This window comes from Gastrolobium bilobum, unplaced genomic scaffold, assembly GCF_033153095.1.
Source record: "Gastrolobium bilobum isolate Gb01-03AN ecotype WA unplaced genomic scaffold, APGP_CSIRO_Gbil_v1 utg100307, whole genome shotgun sequence".
NCBI classification, from domain to species: Eukaryota; Viridiplantae; Streptophyta; class Magnoliopsida; order Fabales; family Fabaceae; genus Gastrolobium; species Gastrolobium bilobum.
This window is the reverse complement of record NW_026898313.1, coordinates 32,802-48,763: the sequence shown is the minus strand read 5'-3', so window position 1 is coordinate 48,763 and position 15,962 is coordinate 32,802. Positions and strand designations below refer to the sequence as shown.

Sequence of the window (15,962 nt, the reverse complement as noted above, 5' to 3'; positions counted from 1 at the left end):
AAAATGCAAGAGCCATGATCAGCATGAAGGAATTTTTTTCGTTTAGACTTCAGATGCGATCTGGAGAATCAGAAATTCTACATCGATCAAGGAAACTTTTCCAAAAATTTCTGGTTGATGCATACACTATGATTGAGTTTGAACGACTTAATTTCATTCGATATAACCAGAGTCATCTGAGAGCTGAGTTGTACAAAAATATAAAACATTCATTAGATAGCGGTGAAGATGCAGCACTGAGCACTGGAAAACGTATCATTATACCTTCTTCATTCACAGGAGGACCTAGATATATGGCTGAAAATTGTAAAGATGCTTTCGCAATGAAATAAAAATGTTTTATGACTGCAGGTACTAAAAATAATCTCCATTGTGTTTTGCTTTCCTACAAAATTGGCACAATTTTTTTGAGAAATTATTAACTTAAATGTTCACCGATTTATTTATTTATGATAGGTATGTCTCCGCATGTGAAGCAGCTTGGAGAATATTTGGATTTGACATTCATTCGAGATATCCCCCTGTTCCGAGATTTCCATTTCACTTGCCTAATGAAAAGAACATTATTTTCAGTGATAATGATTCGTTGTATGATGTAAAGACAAGGGCAGAATCTAGACTGTCAATTTTTGAGTCTTGGATGGATGCAAATAAAAAATATCCAGAAGGTAGGCATCTAACTTATGGAGAGTACCTGACTGAATTTGTTTTCAAAGAAAAAATGCATGAATGGAATCCGAGAAAAAAAAGGATTTTCCATTGGAAGGATAAATCGTTTTTCTGCCAATAATGGAGAAGATTCATATCTTCGCACCTTGCTTAATTTTCAAAGAGGTTGCACCAGTTATGAAGATCTTAGAACGATCAATGGCGTGGTTTTTCCTACATTTAAGGATGCGTGCTATTCTTTAGGACTTCTGGATGATGACAATGAGTACATTGATGCAATTAAGGAGGCAAGTTCCTGGGGATCTGCTGCTTATCTTAGATGTCTGTTTGCTCTGTTGTTATTTGCCAACTCAATGAACAGACCTGAAAAGTTTGGGAAGAGTGTTGGAAATATTTATCCGACGACGTTGTTTATCGGCATAGGAAAAGAATAGGACGTCAAGGTACGTGTTATAATAATATTTCATACAATTTTTTTTTTGTTTAACCGAAATCAGCATATGCTGCCTTAGTACTTATTAGCTTTTTTTGCCCGTATTCAGCAAATGTTGCTTTAGTGCTTATTTTGTTTTTTTTTGCCCGCATTCAGCAAATGATGCTTTAGTACTTATTTCGCTCTCTTTTCTTTCTTTGATTACTTTATCTTTGTTAATTTTTTAATTTTGTTCCTTTGAATTTTATGCTTTGTCAGATGCAATTCTTACAGAAGAGTCTATAAAAAACATAACTCTTGAAGAAATTGATAAGGTACTGCAGAGCAATGGGAAATGCCTCTCTGATTATCCGTCAATGCCACGCATCAATAGTGAAACTTTGCTTGATATGCAAAATCGATTAGTGTTGGATGAATTAATGTATGACAGATTTGCTTTGGAAGAGGAGCATAAAAGACTAATTAATTCCCTCACTGATGAGCAGAAAGCTGTTTATGATAAAATTGTTTCAGCAGTTACGGCAGGTAATGGAGGGTTATTTTTCCTATACGGGTTCGGTGGTACAGGAAAAACATTTATTTGGAATACTCTTTCAGCATCTATTGGATCAAAAGCTGGAATCGTACTTAATGTTGCTTCTAGCGGAATTGCTTCCCTTCTGCTTCCTGGAGGACGAACAACGCATTCTAGATTTCGTATTCCTATTCAAATCAATGAAGATTCAACGTGTAATATAAGGCCGAAATCTACTATAGCTGAGTTGCTGTCAAAAACAAAGTTAATCATTTGGGATGAAGCTCCAATGGTACATAGATTTTGCTTTGAGGCTCTGGATAGGACACTGAGAGATGTTCTTAGAATTTCTTATACAAGCTGTGTTGATATGCCATTTGGTGGAAAATTTGTTGTTCTAGGAGGTGACTTAATATTACCTGTCATTCCTCATGGCAACAGACAAGATATAGTTCATGCAACCATCAATTCTTCTCATCTATGGTCCCATTGTCATTTATTAACTTTGACCAAGAACATGTGTCTTAATTCTGGAAGTAGCGCTCACAATTTAGAGGAAATAAAAGAATTTTCTGAGTGGCTACTTAAAGTTGGGGATGGTAATGTTGGAGATGATGTCGATGGAGAATCTATTATAACAATTCCAGATGAATTGTTGATTAGAGAATCAGAAGATTCGCTATCGGATATGGTTAATTTTGTTTATCCGAATCTCTTGGATAATATTTTGGATCAGACCTTCTTTAAAGAACGTGCTATTCTAACTCCTAAATTGTCTGATGTTGCTATGCTAAACGAGCACCTAATGTCTATGATTCCTGGTGAAGAAAGGACTTTTTTGAGTTCAGATAAAATTCTTAAGCAAGGTGGGACTTCCTCTGTTGAGGATGATGAAATCACCCCTGAGATCTTAAATACATTATCATGCTCAGGGATTCCTGATAATAAATTAATCTTGAAAGTTAAAGTTCCAGTAATGCTATTAAGAAATATTGATCAGTCGAGAGGTTTATGCAATGGCACGAGATTGCTTATTACAAAATTAGGGAATCATGTTGTTGAGGCAATTGTACTTACAGGAAGCAGTATAGGGGAAACTGTGTTAATCCCTAGAATGACGATGAGCCCATCGAGTCATACATTTCCTGTAAATTTCCAAAGAAGACAATTCCCCCTGATTGTATCGTTTTCCATGACTATCAACAAAAGTCAAGGACAATCACTTTCACATGTTGCAATTTATCTCCCTAAGCCTGTCTTCACTCATTGGCAATTATATGTGGCACTGTCTAGAGTAAAGAGTAAGCATGGATTGAAGATATTGATACTTGATAAAAATGGCTGTGTTACGAATAGTACCCTTAATATAGTTTACAAGGAAGTATTTCAAAGACTGCTATAGTATATTGGGTTCTTTCTTCAAAGATGTAACTTCGTTGTATGGTACAGGTAAAGACAAAAAAAATGACTGTTTATTCGCGTCTCTTTTCCTTATCTATCTTCAAAGATATGACCTTTATTATCCTATTTTCTTTCCTATTTTTTAATGTAACAATGAATGACTGTTTTGTTATTTAAAAAAATGACTGTTTGGGACCTTTGAAATACTGACAAAATGAGTTTGGCCCGGAGGGCCGACCCACCATGCCAAACAAACCAATTTTTTTTCCCGTGCATCGGCACGGGTAATTCACTAGTTATTAATATAATATGTGACCCACAATAATTATTAGAAAATATAATTTCCTAACAATCTCCCACTTGGGCCACATATTAACTTGAGATAATTATATCATATATCTTTAGTGCGCAACTGTATGCTATTTTTCTTTAGATTCCTCCTTAGATACAATCTGGTCCACCTCCTATATCAATATGAGATCATGGCGGCTTTTGTCACTTTCAAGCGTAACTAAACCTTCTATGGTCATCGCACCAATATATTCAATGACATAGATCAAGTATGGATGAGTGGCATGGAAATTACATGCAATGTGATCTTACCATGCCTATTTCCAACTGGTCCTACTTTAATCTTTATGAGATCAATCCTAAATTTTCTGCATACACAAAGCAGAAACACAAGCACAAAATTTAATACATTCAGAGGGAAAATAACATTGAATTCTTTATTCTGCAGAAAATTTAATCTTCATAGAACACTAACATAAAGAACTCCCACTAAACCGTAGTGTCATCGAACAAAACAACACCCATATGAACAGTATGCTCGTGAAATACCTTAGGCACTAAGCCTTTAGTAAGCGGATCCGCAAGCATGGAGTCCGTCCCTATGTGTTCTATGGAAATCTGACCACTCTGAACTCTTTCTTTAATAACCAGAAACTTTATATCGATGTGCTTCGATTTTGAAGAGCTTCTATTGTTGTTGGAGTACAACATTGCTGACTTGTTGTCACAATAAATCTTCAGTGGCCTTTCAACACCACTCACTATATGCAGCCCTGTGACAAAGTTTCGCAGCCATACCCCATGGTTGGATGCCTCAAAACAAGCTACAAATTTAGCGGCCATAGTAGAGGAAGCTACGAGTGTTTGTTTTACACTCTTCCAAGAAATAGCTCCTCCAGCCAACATGTAGACATAACCTGACGTTGATCTTTTACTATCTTGGCATCCAGCAAAATCAGAGTCAGTATATCTGACGATCTCTAATTCATCTGACCTCTGATATGTAAGCATATAATCTTTTGTTCTCTTTAAATCCCGCATAACCCTCTTGGCTGTTTTCCAATGATCCATTCCTGGATTGCTCAAGTATCTTCCTAACACTCCCACTATAAATGTTATATCAGGGCGAGTACAAACCTGGGCATACATAAGGCTTCCTACTGCCGAAGCATAAGGTACCTTTGTCATTTCTATCATCTCAAGCTTACTTTTAGGGCATTGGGCAAGACTAAACTTGTCTCCCCTAGATATGGGCGTATCTCCTGACGTACAATCCTTCATGCCAAATCTATCCAAAATCTTTTCAATGTAGGCCTTTTGTGATAACCGTAGGATACCTTGAGTGCGATCTCGAAGTATCTGTATTCCTAAGACAAAAGATGCATCACCAAGGTCCTTCATCTCAAAATCTTTAGTGAGAAGTTTCTTGGTTTCATGCAATAAGCCTATATCGCTACTGGCAAGGTCCTTCAAAGGGCAGCTCTAACTTTAATGCCTTTAGTTTTCCAGCAAGATTAGACATTTCCATAATGTACTCCCTTATGTTTCCCTTACCTTTATACCTTATGTTTATGAGTTTGGACAAGGTTTGACCAATTTCAGCCTTTTCATTTCGAGCAAAGTATTGCTCAAGTTCCTTAAGAAACAACTTGGCATTAGTAGTCTCAACAATTGAGCCCCTAAACGCCTCCGGAACGGAACGTTTCATGATCATCAAACACATGCGATTTGAGCGTTCCCACTTCTCAATTTTATCCGTGTTTGGATTTTCCTGAGTGGAAGTGGGTTTCTCAGTCCTTAGCGCATTGTCAAGATCCATGCAGCCGAGAACAATTTCCACATTCTCTTTCCACAGCTTGAAATTTGCCCCATTAAGCATTGGAAGCGAATTCACTTGAGCAACATAATTGGCAATGGTAGCAGAAACTATACAGAGAACCAAAAAAGATAACATACTAATAACATGTCATATCATATATATTCATACATGATATAGACAAATAATCCGAAGTAAAATGAGTTTATTATAAGATACCTAGCACAACATTAATATTAAGTCTGTGGACAAAAATATCAACTTGTAAGTGGTACTCTTAATGTAGTAATCAAACATTGACAATAAGTCCTGTCAAATCATAGCCTTCCTGTGGGCCGACTATGAATTACATGGAGAATTCTTGATAATTGTCACATATTTATTACCACAAGTATGTTTGTTACTTGGCCAAATAATAACCTTCCTGTGGCCCGATCACTATTCGCATAAGCAATAAACACACACATGATCACACAACATATGTTATTTGGCCAAACAATAACCTTCCTGTGGGCCGATTAATATTTGCATAAATAAAATATATTTATATGACCAACCTATTTGAAATCAAATTAACCTTTTTATAAATTTGGCCACTATGGCGGCTAACAAATCTATCATATTTAATTTCAAATAGAAATCTTTAGGGATAATAAACCCATTTAAAACCAAAATAAAAACAATAAAGAAAATTATTCTTTATCAATCCTCAATGTATATACATACATACTTTATCCTTATACCATTAACAATAAATACCTATTCATTATAAGGCTTAAAAAAATGATGCACAAACAACGCACATGTAAGCCTTTTCAAATGAAAGCTTGAAAATGATGCATAATATCCAAAAAAAAAAATTATATTTAGCTTTTAACAAAGAATATTAAATATAAGGAAAACCTCAAAACCAAAGACCTTAAACATTTGATTTCTTTCAAACCGTAAGTCCAAAATTTTCTAAGAGAATTCATTGTTTATTCAAAAAATTCAAACAACAAAACCTCATCGATTATAAAGCCAAAATTCTTCCAAACATTCCATCTATTCACAGATTCAAAATTTAAATAATAAACCCTTATTAAACTGTGAATCCTAGTTTTTTCTAAAAAAAATAGCTTTTGTTCCAAAACCAAAAAATCACTGTCAGAGAACAAAAATAACACTACATAGCTAATACAAAATACATAAGATGGAACCCACATTCAAAAAATAATAAACTTTATGCCAAAAGACAATAAAGCAAAAACTTTTCATGATTAATCATGTATAAAAATCACAAAACTTAATTCCCTCATAATTCAATATGATGATGGCTCTGATACCAATTGTTGGAATTTTTAATTCCTCTAAACTTTATTGTGATAACTATCACCCACAAGCCAAGATCCATCATACCAAATCATAAAGAAAAATAAGAACAACATAAAGGTGGAGGAATACATGTCTCCATTGCAGCGGAATAACTTTGATCTTGTCTCTTGGGGTTTGTAGTCTTCCTCAGTCAAATCACCCTAAAACCTTATTCTTTAGTGTGTCGTCTCTCTCTTGATGGGGAAGAGAAACTAGGGTTGTTCATTTGACGTCTCGGGGACCATAACCCTTTATAGTGTTTTTATCTTTATTGTTGGGCCAATAAGCTCCCATTATACCTAGTTGGCCAAACACCGGTATCCACTCATTCAGCCCATACTCACTTAGGAATCTATTTGGAAATATTTAACTGATCATTTTAATTTACCCAATATATATAAATAGCACAATATAATTATTAATATAATATGTGACTCATAATAATTATTAGAAAATATAATTTCCTAACAATGAGCTCATCTTCTCAACCATCCTCTTAGCTCTACCAAGAACCAGTTTCACCCGTGTAAGTCCATGAGCAAATTGATATAGCAGGTTCACGTCCTATGTATCATCAACTCCCTCACAAATCAATTTTACCTGTCATTCAAGAAAATTGTAAAGAATCAATTCAACACGGGTTTGATCCTCAACCCTCCACTTTCTCTTGTGAAATTTTTTAGAGCATATGTAGATGAATTTGTGCATTATCCATTCTTCATGCCGAGAAATATATAAATCATTGATGAGCCTTCATTTAATAGCAAGTTTTTAAGTTGAGTTGGTTCTTTACAAAAATCATATGCAATAGTTTATCTGCTTTTGATGTCCATTCCAATCGAAATTATTTCCTCAACTAAGTATAATTGAGAGCGCGTGAGGCGCGTGAAAAGTAAAATTTGAGATCTGCAAGGGTTCTGCTCGTTTCGATGGTGGCTAAAGGGGGAAGATCCCCCACCACAGAGGAGGAAATAACTGCTAATAGAGATTCCAAGAAGGTGAAAGGAGAGATAGTGATGGATCAGGAGATGCTAGAAGAACCTCTGATTGCGGGCGCAATGGAGGTAGAGGCGGACAAAGTAGATACGGTAGAAATGGATGGTTCAGACGTTGGCCATGCGAAGGGGGATGAGGTTCGAAGAGACCCTCGCAGACTGGTATCATACAAGGACCAACTCCTATGAATCAATGGTGTTTGGGACGGTGAGCAGGAGGATGAAGAAGACTAGTTTGCACAATGCAAATGGGAGGAAGTCGAGGAAGAAGAAGCTCTGAAAGCATACGAGCAGATTGGGGATGATGATCCGTTGAATCCTTTCTACCAATTTGATGTTCTGGAGAAAGTGGAACAGTGCAAACGGTGGAGGATGGCGCTGATAGTAAAGCTCATGGGGAAAAGATTAGGAGCTAGATTTCTAGGAGCAGATTGCACAAGCTTTGGAACCTGGAGGGGAAGTACAAAGTTCTGGATCTGGAAAATGATCATTATATGGTCGAATTTGAAAAGAGCCAGGACTACCTCTTCGTGCAGCAACAGGGACCTTGGATCATTGCAGACCATTACCTCATAGTGCAAAGGTGGAGGCCTAACTTTGATCCATTGGATAAGAAAGTTAAAAGCTGGCTGTTTGGATTAGAATCCCATAAGTGCCCAGGGAATTCTACACATACAAGGATCTGTGGAGAATGAGGAACATGGTGGGTAGAACGCTGAGGATCGATGAAAACTCCTTGAGAATCAGTGGACAAGGGCAGTTAGAAGAGATTATTGACAGGGGAAGGTTTGCACGCTTTTGTGTTGAAGTAGATCTGAGTAAGAGCCTTCTTTCCAAGTTTAGAATTGGACATAGGCAATTATATATAGGCTATGAGGGCCTTCATATGATCTGTTTTTTGTGTGGACAGTATGGGCATAAGAAGGAGCACTGCTTGTTTAATCCAGATAATACTAAGAAAGATGAGGAGGATGCAGATGTAGAAATGAATGGCCAAAATTCTGGGCATAGTCACTCTGAGGACACTTGGAAAGAAGAAGTAGAAAGAAGCCAAGAGGTGAATGGTTTCGTGAAATGGATGACAATCCAGAAAAGGAACAACAAAAGGCCAATTCAGCAGCTAAGATCCAAAGAGAATTTAGTTAGCAAGGAGAGACCGAATGCAGGAGGTAAGGAGCATGGAACCAAAAACACTGCCTCTGGGTCCAGATTTGGCCCCTTAGAGGAAGAAACAGATGATTATGCCCCTGGCCAGAAACTTGGGGATTCGGGAACCATATCAAATAATGGGAAGAATGTGGTGGATCTGAATCAGCAAAAAAAAAGCCAAGGAGGAAGGAAAAAGAAGAGCAACACGGAAAGTGGGGACTTAAATCAGGGGGTTGGAACTGAGGTTAAGGCTTCTGGGAAACAAGTGCCAATTTCCAATCCATCTGAGACCCGTTAGCCTATGCAATGTAGTCTATAGACTTATTACTAAAGTGATTACTAATAGACTGAGGAATCATATGGGCACCCTAATTATGCCCAACCAGTGTAGCTTTGTGAAAGGAAGATACTCTTCAGACAACATCATAATTAGCCAGGAGATCTTTCACTCTATGAGGTCAAAAAAAGGTAAGAAAGGCTGGATGGTTGTGAAAGTAGACTTGGAAAAGGCTTATGACAGGGTGAGTTGGGTGTTTTTGGAGGAAACTTTGATCTTATCAGGCCTGGCAGAGAATATGGTTAAACTCATCATGGCTTGTGTCACTTCTTCTACAATGGATATCCTGTGGAATGGTAAAAAAACAGGAGAATTTAAACCTTTGAGAGGTATTAGACAGGGAGATCCCCTATCCCCTTATCCATTTGTCCTCTGTATTGAGAGATTTGGTCACATGATAAGTGCAGCTGTTGATCAGAAAGACTGGGCTTCTGTGAAGCTGGGAAAAAGGGGTCCCCCAATATCCCCCATCTGTTTTTAGCAGATGACCTGCTGATTTTTTCTGAAGCTAGGAGGGACCAAGCTGAGTTGATATCTAGTGTTTTGAATCAATTTTGTGAAGCTTCTGGACAGATAGTCAGCTGTTATAAAATAAGATGCTTCTTCTCCAAAAATGTGAATCATATTAGACGTGGGGAATTAAGCCAAATCCTAAAGTGTGGTATCACTGCTAATCTAGGAAAATATTTGGGAATCCTTATCCAGCACAGAAGAATGAACAAAAATACATTCAAGTTCATTCTTGATAAAACAAACAGTAGACTGAATGCTTGGAAAGAAAGGTCCCTCTCCATGGCTGGAAGGGTGGTGTTAACAAAGTCTGTGCTGGCTGCCCTCCCTAGCTACTCCATGCAAACATCCTTAATTCCTGTTGGAGTTTGTGATGCAGTGGAACAGAAGATGAGGGGCTTTGTGTGTGTATTAAGTATGGAGAACAGGAAGATACATGCTACCTCCTGGGAAGTGGTTTGTAGAGCTAAGGAAGCTGGAGGGTTGGGAATTAGAAATTTGAGGTTGATCAACAGAGCCTTCTTGATGAAAATTGGGCATGGTTTGCTCACTCACAGGAATGATTTGTGGGTCAAAGTGCTAAAGAATAAATACAAAGTTGGAGATAGCCTAACTCCTAGTCTTCCTAAGAAATCTGGTGGGTCAAACCTATGGTTGGGGTCATCCAGGATCTGGTCTATGGTATATGAAGGTTCTAGGATTCTGGTGGGGAACAACATTGGAACTGCTTTCTGGAAGGATAAATGGTTGTCTATTAAGTCCTCTCATAGACCATACCACTCTGGAAATTCCTCCAGAATTGCTGGATATTGATGTTGCTCATATGGTGGATTCCAAGGGGGAATGGAAATGGGAGGAGTTTAAAAATGTGATTTCTCAGGAAGCTTGAAACCCCATTAAAGGTGTTTGTCCTCCTAATCCGGGTGACGGTGATGACAGGGTGATTTGGGACTGCTCTCAGGATGGGAGATTCTCTGTTAAATATGCTTTTAGCTTGTTGAGTAATGAAGATATCAACCATCATCATAGTCAATGGGGTAGAATTTGGGAGTGGAATGGACCAACAAGAGTTAAAACCTTTCTCTTGATGCTTCTTGGAGAAAACCTCCTTACCAATTAGAGGAGAGTTTAGAGACATTTGGCCACATCTAGCATCTGCCCCAAATGCCTGAGTGCTCCCGAAAGCTACTTGTATGCTATAAGGGACTGTAGCTGGTCAAAAAAAGTCTGGCTAAACTTCATTAAACCTGATAGATGGCATGATTTTTTTCTCTGCCTTTACAATCCTGGTTGAATACTAATCTGGGGGGAACCATTGTATGATGGGAGGGGTGAATGGAAACATTCTGTTTGGCCTTGTTTGCTGGTTTATATGGAAAGAAAGAAACAGATTTATTTTTGAGAATGTTGCTCCTAAGGAGGGTGAAACAGGAAGGTTGGCTTGCTCTTACCTTTCAAACTTTGTAGAAGCTTGTGCTCTCTATAAGAAGGCTGGCTTGCAGAACAATATGAGGAGTGAGATTTTGGTCCAGTGGTGCCCTCCCCCTTTGGGATGGATAAAAATAAATACAGATGGTTCATCCAAGAGAGAAATTTTGCAAAGTGAGTGTGGTGGTGTATTAAGAGACAATGCTGGGGAATGGCTGAAAGGCTTTGCAAGGAATCTGGGAAATAGCTCTTCGGTAAAAGCTAAAACTTGGGGATTTTATCTGGGGTTACAAATAGCCTGGGACCTTGGATACAAGAAAATTATACTTGAAGGAGACTCACAAATGGCCATCAGCATGATAAAAGAGGGAGTTGCAGACATTCATCCTCTAGTGGGGCTGGTAAATAAGGTAATCAACCTGAAGAACCTTGATTGGCAGGTGGAATTTGTTCACATATTCAGAGAAGGCAATAGGGTAGCTGACTGGCTTGCTAACTTTGCCACTTCTCAAGGATGGGAGACTGTCATGCTGGATTATCCTCCTGAGGATTGTTTTAGTTTATGGAATAGTGATGTTAGAGGATTAGCCTGGCCTCGTCTGGTTAGAGGCGTGCAGTTTTGCTTTATATTTCCTTTGTGTTAAAAAAAGAAAAACGTAAGAGTCTTTCCCGAAAGAGAATATGTTCTAGTAATTGAGTGTAAATAGATTAACCTAAGTGTTTCAAAAAAACAAAAATAGATTAGACTAAGTCTTGGCTTAAATAAGTCAAGTTTGTGTTAAAAAGCTTAGGCTTGATCTGATCTGTTAGTTTGTGTAGGACCAAATTATAAGTCTGACCTAATCTATATTTAAAAAATAAAAATAGTGACAGGCCTGTTAGACAGTTCAAACTTATTAAATAAAATAATTATTTAATAAATAACTAAAATAATATTATTTTATTATTCGAAATTATTAAAATAATTATTTTATTTAAAATAAATATTATAATATAGGCCGACCTGTAAACTTATAGGTCCGATATGTACAAAAAAATCCTATGGTCTCATTTTTAAATAGGTTTTTTTAAAAGTCTAGACATGTTCTGTTTGACTATTTGTAATATGTCAAGTCTGGCCTAATATAAGCTAGGTCGTAGGTCCCTGTAGACCGACCTAATCCATTTACACCTCTAGTTGTCACTCATTATTATTAGAATAATTAAAAATAGGGGTCTTTTCCACCTTAAATCTCTCAAATACATAGAATTGTCCTTGTCTTTGAGCTTGGTTGCCATGACTTGACCTGGTTAGTTTAAAAAAAAGTATAAGTATAATTAGTCTCATCCTTCCTCTGGTAACATAGTTCAATACATCCATTGTTCCAATGAAGAGATAGTTTTACAAGCCATACTCCGATGACAAGGATAAAGTAACCGAAAGAGATTGAATGAGAATACCTTCATATTTTTAACAAAAACAAAATAGTACAAGTATGATTAATTAAAAGAGCTCTTTATAAATTAAGTCACAAATTTTATTTTAAAAGGCTTTGTCTCTGAGCCCCTAAGCCTAGCTTATACTTTTAATAAAATAATACAAATTCTAATAAAAATACTTTAATACAAATGACTAAATGTTTTATAAATTTATGAAGGGAAATGTTATATTTACAAATTTTTTATTTACAAACTTTTACAAAGTACACTATGTCTAATCGGCCATACTTTAATCAAAAGTGTATGACCGATCAGACTTAGTGTAATTTGTTAAAATGGTTTGTAACAGATTCTTCCCCATTTCTAAAAGTATATTAAATGTATATATGTGTATGCGCGTGTGCTTGCGTGTGTGTTTAAATTTTAAATTTACTTTAAATAAATCATAATTTAATATTATAATAAAAATCAATACAATTCAATATTTTTTAAAATTTTATACTTAATTTTTTCTTTTGACTGAATTAGTAAAATTTTAAATATCCTTCAAACATGGGCCAAAAATATTCTAATTTTGATTTCCTAAAAAATTTCATCTTTTCAATTTTCTTAAAGAATTGAAATAATCATTTACTTTTAATCTTAATATATAGATAACGATTAAATATATACATGCCAAATAAAAATGCTATATGGTTATAACCCTGCAGGACAAAAAGATTGTGATTTATGTAAGAGAAAAGTTATTCTATTTACTATTTTTTCTGTCTACCTTTATTTACCATTCTTCAACATCGTTAGATCAGAATCTCAAGAAGATAGAGAAAGATAAATGTTAGTTAAGATTCTGATCTAACGGTGTTAGAGAGTGGTAGGCAGAAATTTTTTTTAGATAAAATAACCTATCCCTTTATTTAATTTGTTGGCGAATCTCACAAGCAACTACATACTCTCTAATCATTTTCGTCATCCCTTCCCAATATACCAATCCAGTTATCCTCTTGTATGTACAAAAATAGCGAGAATGACCTCGCACACAAGAACCTTGAAATTCTTTAAGATGCAAGGGAATAAACCTTCAGTTCCTAGATTGAACCAATCTATCTCGATAATATAATTTTTCCCCTCACCTTGAGTTCCTAGATTGATACAATTCTAATGCTAAAATGGTAAAGACAATAAAAATTAATAATCCTAATTAATATCAATCACAATTAATTGATATGTATGTAACCTTTAACTAATTTTTTTTGGACAAAACCTTTAACTAATTAAGTTAACATAATTTGGATTCTATTTTTTGTTGGTACACCATATTATTATTGTTATTCAATTGTATCAATCACGATTAATTTATACCAATCTAATGCTAAAACGGTAAAAATAATAAAGGTTAATAACCTTAATTAATGCCAATCAGAATTGATTCATATCTATGTACTCCTTAACAAATTAAGTTAACATAATATGGATTCTATTTGCTGTTGCTACACCATATTAATTTTTTTTTTTTTGGTATGCTGAGGAAAATCCCAGCAAGAAACTACTAAACAGTCATTGTTCGAGCTCTACAAACAGAGGCTAAATCAGCAATAAAAACAGACTGAATCTGAAAAGGGGGAAAACCAAAGCTACACATATCAGGAGCAGTAGTATTGTCCAGAGGATAATTCGCCAGCCAGTCAGCAACATAATTTCGTTCTCTATAAGTATGGACAAGTTGAATATGCCAATCTTTTTGGAACCAAGCCCGTATGCGAGTCACCAAGTGGGACTCACGAGCTGCAACACCTCTTCCTGCCAAGCCATCTGCAAACCTTTAAGTATACCCCACAGTTCGGCATTGAGAGCATTGCAATTTCCAATCCTGTAAGAGAAACCTTTGAGACAGTGACCCTCATGATTTCTGGCAATACCTCCACAAGCTGCTAAACCTTGAGTGCTCCTAGCAGCTCCATCAGTATTGAGCTTAATCCAATTCTCTTCTGGTGGTTTCCAACTAATGAAAATTTCAGCTCTGAGCTTGATTAATCTATTACAGGAAGTAGAATGAAAAGCCAATTTGTACTCTTCAGCTGTACTAATAATCGAATTCTTCTTATAGAAAAGAGAAGAAATAGGATTTCCAAAGACTAAGTCATTTCTCCATTTCCAAGCTAACCAGCAGGTAGTGCCAAACACAATACACCAGGGTATATTATTTGTAAACTTGTCCAAACAAGACAAATTTTTTTCCAGCCAACCATGAAGATCAGTAGTAAAAAATGAATTATGCAAACCAATTGGAACTAAGTCAGCCCAAAGCACTTTCATTTTCACACAGTCCCTAAGCAAATGCAAAGATGTTTCGGCCTCAACAAGACAGATTGGACAGTAAGCTTGGCCTAATTCAAAAGAACTCAGCCTAGCTTTTGTTGGCAGTCTATTATGAAGGACCTTCCACAAAAATAATCGGACAACTTGAGGACCCTCCCAACTCCAAATCTCTGAACTACCAGGAGTATCAGAAACATTACCTGTAAGAGTTTGATATATGGCTTTTACTAAAATCCGATCTGAATGGGCTAAGCTCCAACGCAAATAATCATCTCCATCTTGCTCATTTGGAGGTAAGATGCTCCAAATTGATAACACAATATCAGAAGGCAGCCACTGAGTGAGAGAATGAGTATCCCAGTTACCTTGATCATCAACATAATAAATAAGCTTTTTATTGCTTTCTTCCCATGGAATTGGAGCTGTAGATAGATCCATAAGCCTATTACCATCATGTGTCCATTTATCTTTCCAAAAAGAAATTGCTGTGCCATTCCCAATCTCCCAATTAAGGTGGGTTTCCAATTTTTTCCAGATTGCGCATATGTAATTCCACAATCTAGATTCACCATTGCTACACCATATTATTATTCTGTTTATATTGCCCTTATCTTTTGTAAAAATATATGATTATTGTAATGCCCCGTCTGCAGCCGGTTAACTAACATTTATATGATAGTAAGAGCAGCATACGCAACTTAATTATTGCGGAAGCTAACTAATTTTTTTTTTTCCTTTTTCCTTATGTATTGCAAACCTTTTTACTTCCATAGCCAAAATAAAACGGACAACATTTCCTTTGTATTTTGGACTACTGGGGATAATTCCCACTATGATAATTTCAACCTGATTGACAGTTTAATATAATCCAGACATATACCATATTACCCAGCCATCCATGACATAGGCTATCTTAATATCACACCGTCTCAAAATAATGTCCATGATGTTACTTATATAATTATATCAAATAAACAAAAGAGATGCAATTAAATAAGTAACATAGACCTGAACATGCATAACTAACAGAATATACACACTATCGACATGGCATAAACATCTCCTATGCTCTCAAAAAAATACTTGGCATGTACAACTCAAAATATGGTATGTCAGGTACAAATCTAATATCTATAAGACCCTGACAATCATGTCAAGTAATATCTCTCATCTGGCCTCTTGCCACGCGAAGCCTCAGCACCATCAGCTCCTGTACCTGAAATGGTGATCCCCATAACACGGGATGAGATAATATAATTACCTCAGTAAGCTAGGGACCCTTGGAGGGCTCCTCCACCCCTAAGCTCACTTTTGGTATAAACACAGTATAA

General features: G+C 36.3%; 2 protein-coding genes across 2 annotated transcripts; one reads left to right on the top strand and one right to left on the bottom strand.

Moving 5' to 3' along the window:
* Positions 1–4,761: 4,761 nt before the first annotated feature.
* LOC133314791 (uncharacterized) lies at positions 4,762–5,262 on the bottom strand. The gene has a single exon (XM_061516315.1). The coding sequence runs from the start codon at positions 5,260–5,262 to the stop codon at positions 4,762–4,764; it is 501 nt and encodes a 166-aa protein (XP_061372299.1).
* A 2,910-nt stretch (positions 5,263–8,172) lies between these two features.
* Positions 8,173–8,919, top strand: LOC133314790 (uncharacterized). The gene has a single exon (XM_061516314.1). It carries the CDS (start codon positions 8,173–8,175, stop codon positions 8,917–8,919), a length of 747 nt encoding a protein of 248 aa, XP_061372298.1.
* Positions 8,920–15,962: the final 7,043 nt, after the last annotated feature.